This window comes from Penaeus monodon, chromosome 30 (genome assembly GCF_015228065.2).
Source record: "Penaeus monodon isolate SGIC_2016 chromosome 30, NSTDA_Pmon_1, whole genome shotgun sequence".
Lineage (NCBI taxonomy): Eukaryota > Metazoa > Arthropoda > Malacostraca > Decapoda > Penaeidae > Penaeus > Penaeus monodon.
The window spans coordinates 36,526,187-36,526,432 of NC_051415.1; the positions used below are offsets into that span (position 1 = coordinate 36,526,187).

General features: G+C 40.2%; 1 protein-coding gene and 1 pseudogene across 2 annotated transcripts in view; one reads left to right on the top strand and one right to left on the bottom strand.

The window, feature by feature from the left end:
- The window catches only part of LOC119592441, a 103,182-nt pseudogene that overhangs the window by 61,398 nt on the left and 41,538 nt on the right, over positions 1 to 246 (top strand).
- Positions 1 to 246, bottom strand: part of LOC119592764 (ethanolamine-phosphate phospho-lyase-like) — a gene marked incomplete at both ends in the record, with an annotated part of 9,232 nt that overhangs the window by 3,660 nt on the left and 5,326 nt on the right. For both annotated transcript variants that reach the window (XM_037941695.1, XM_037941694.1), the window contains 1 exon segment: positions 23 to 182. In XM_037941695.1, coding sequence (XP_037797623.1) covers positions 23 to 182 — 160 coding nt within the window.

The window sequence follows — 246 nt, forward strand, 5'->3', positions numbered from 1 at the left end:
TGTGCTACTGAATTTCTCTTACCCAGAATTAACAAGGTAGCAGATGCTAAGAACATCTGGTAGTTTGTTCACCAATTGTTTCACATATTTGGTAAGGGCATCATTCATAAAACCTTGGGCTGATACCAATGTTGCCATCTGATTTTTGCCAGCTGCCACAACATGAGGATGGCAGTGTCCAACTGAAACCAAAAGCATAGCACTTTGTATCAAAGCATATTCAAGGCATGGGTAAATATCCTTCTC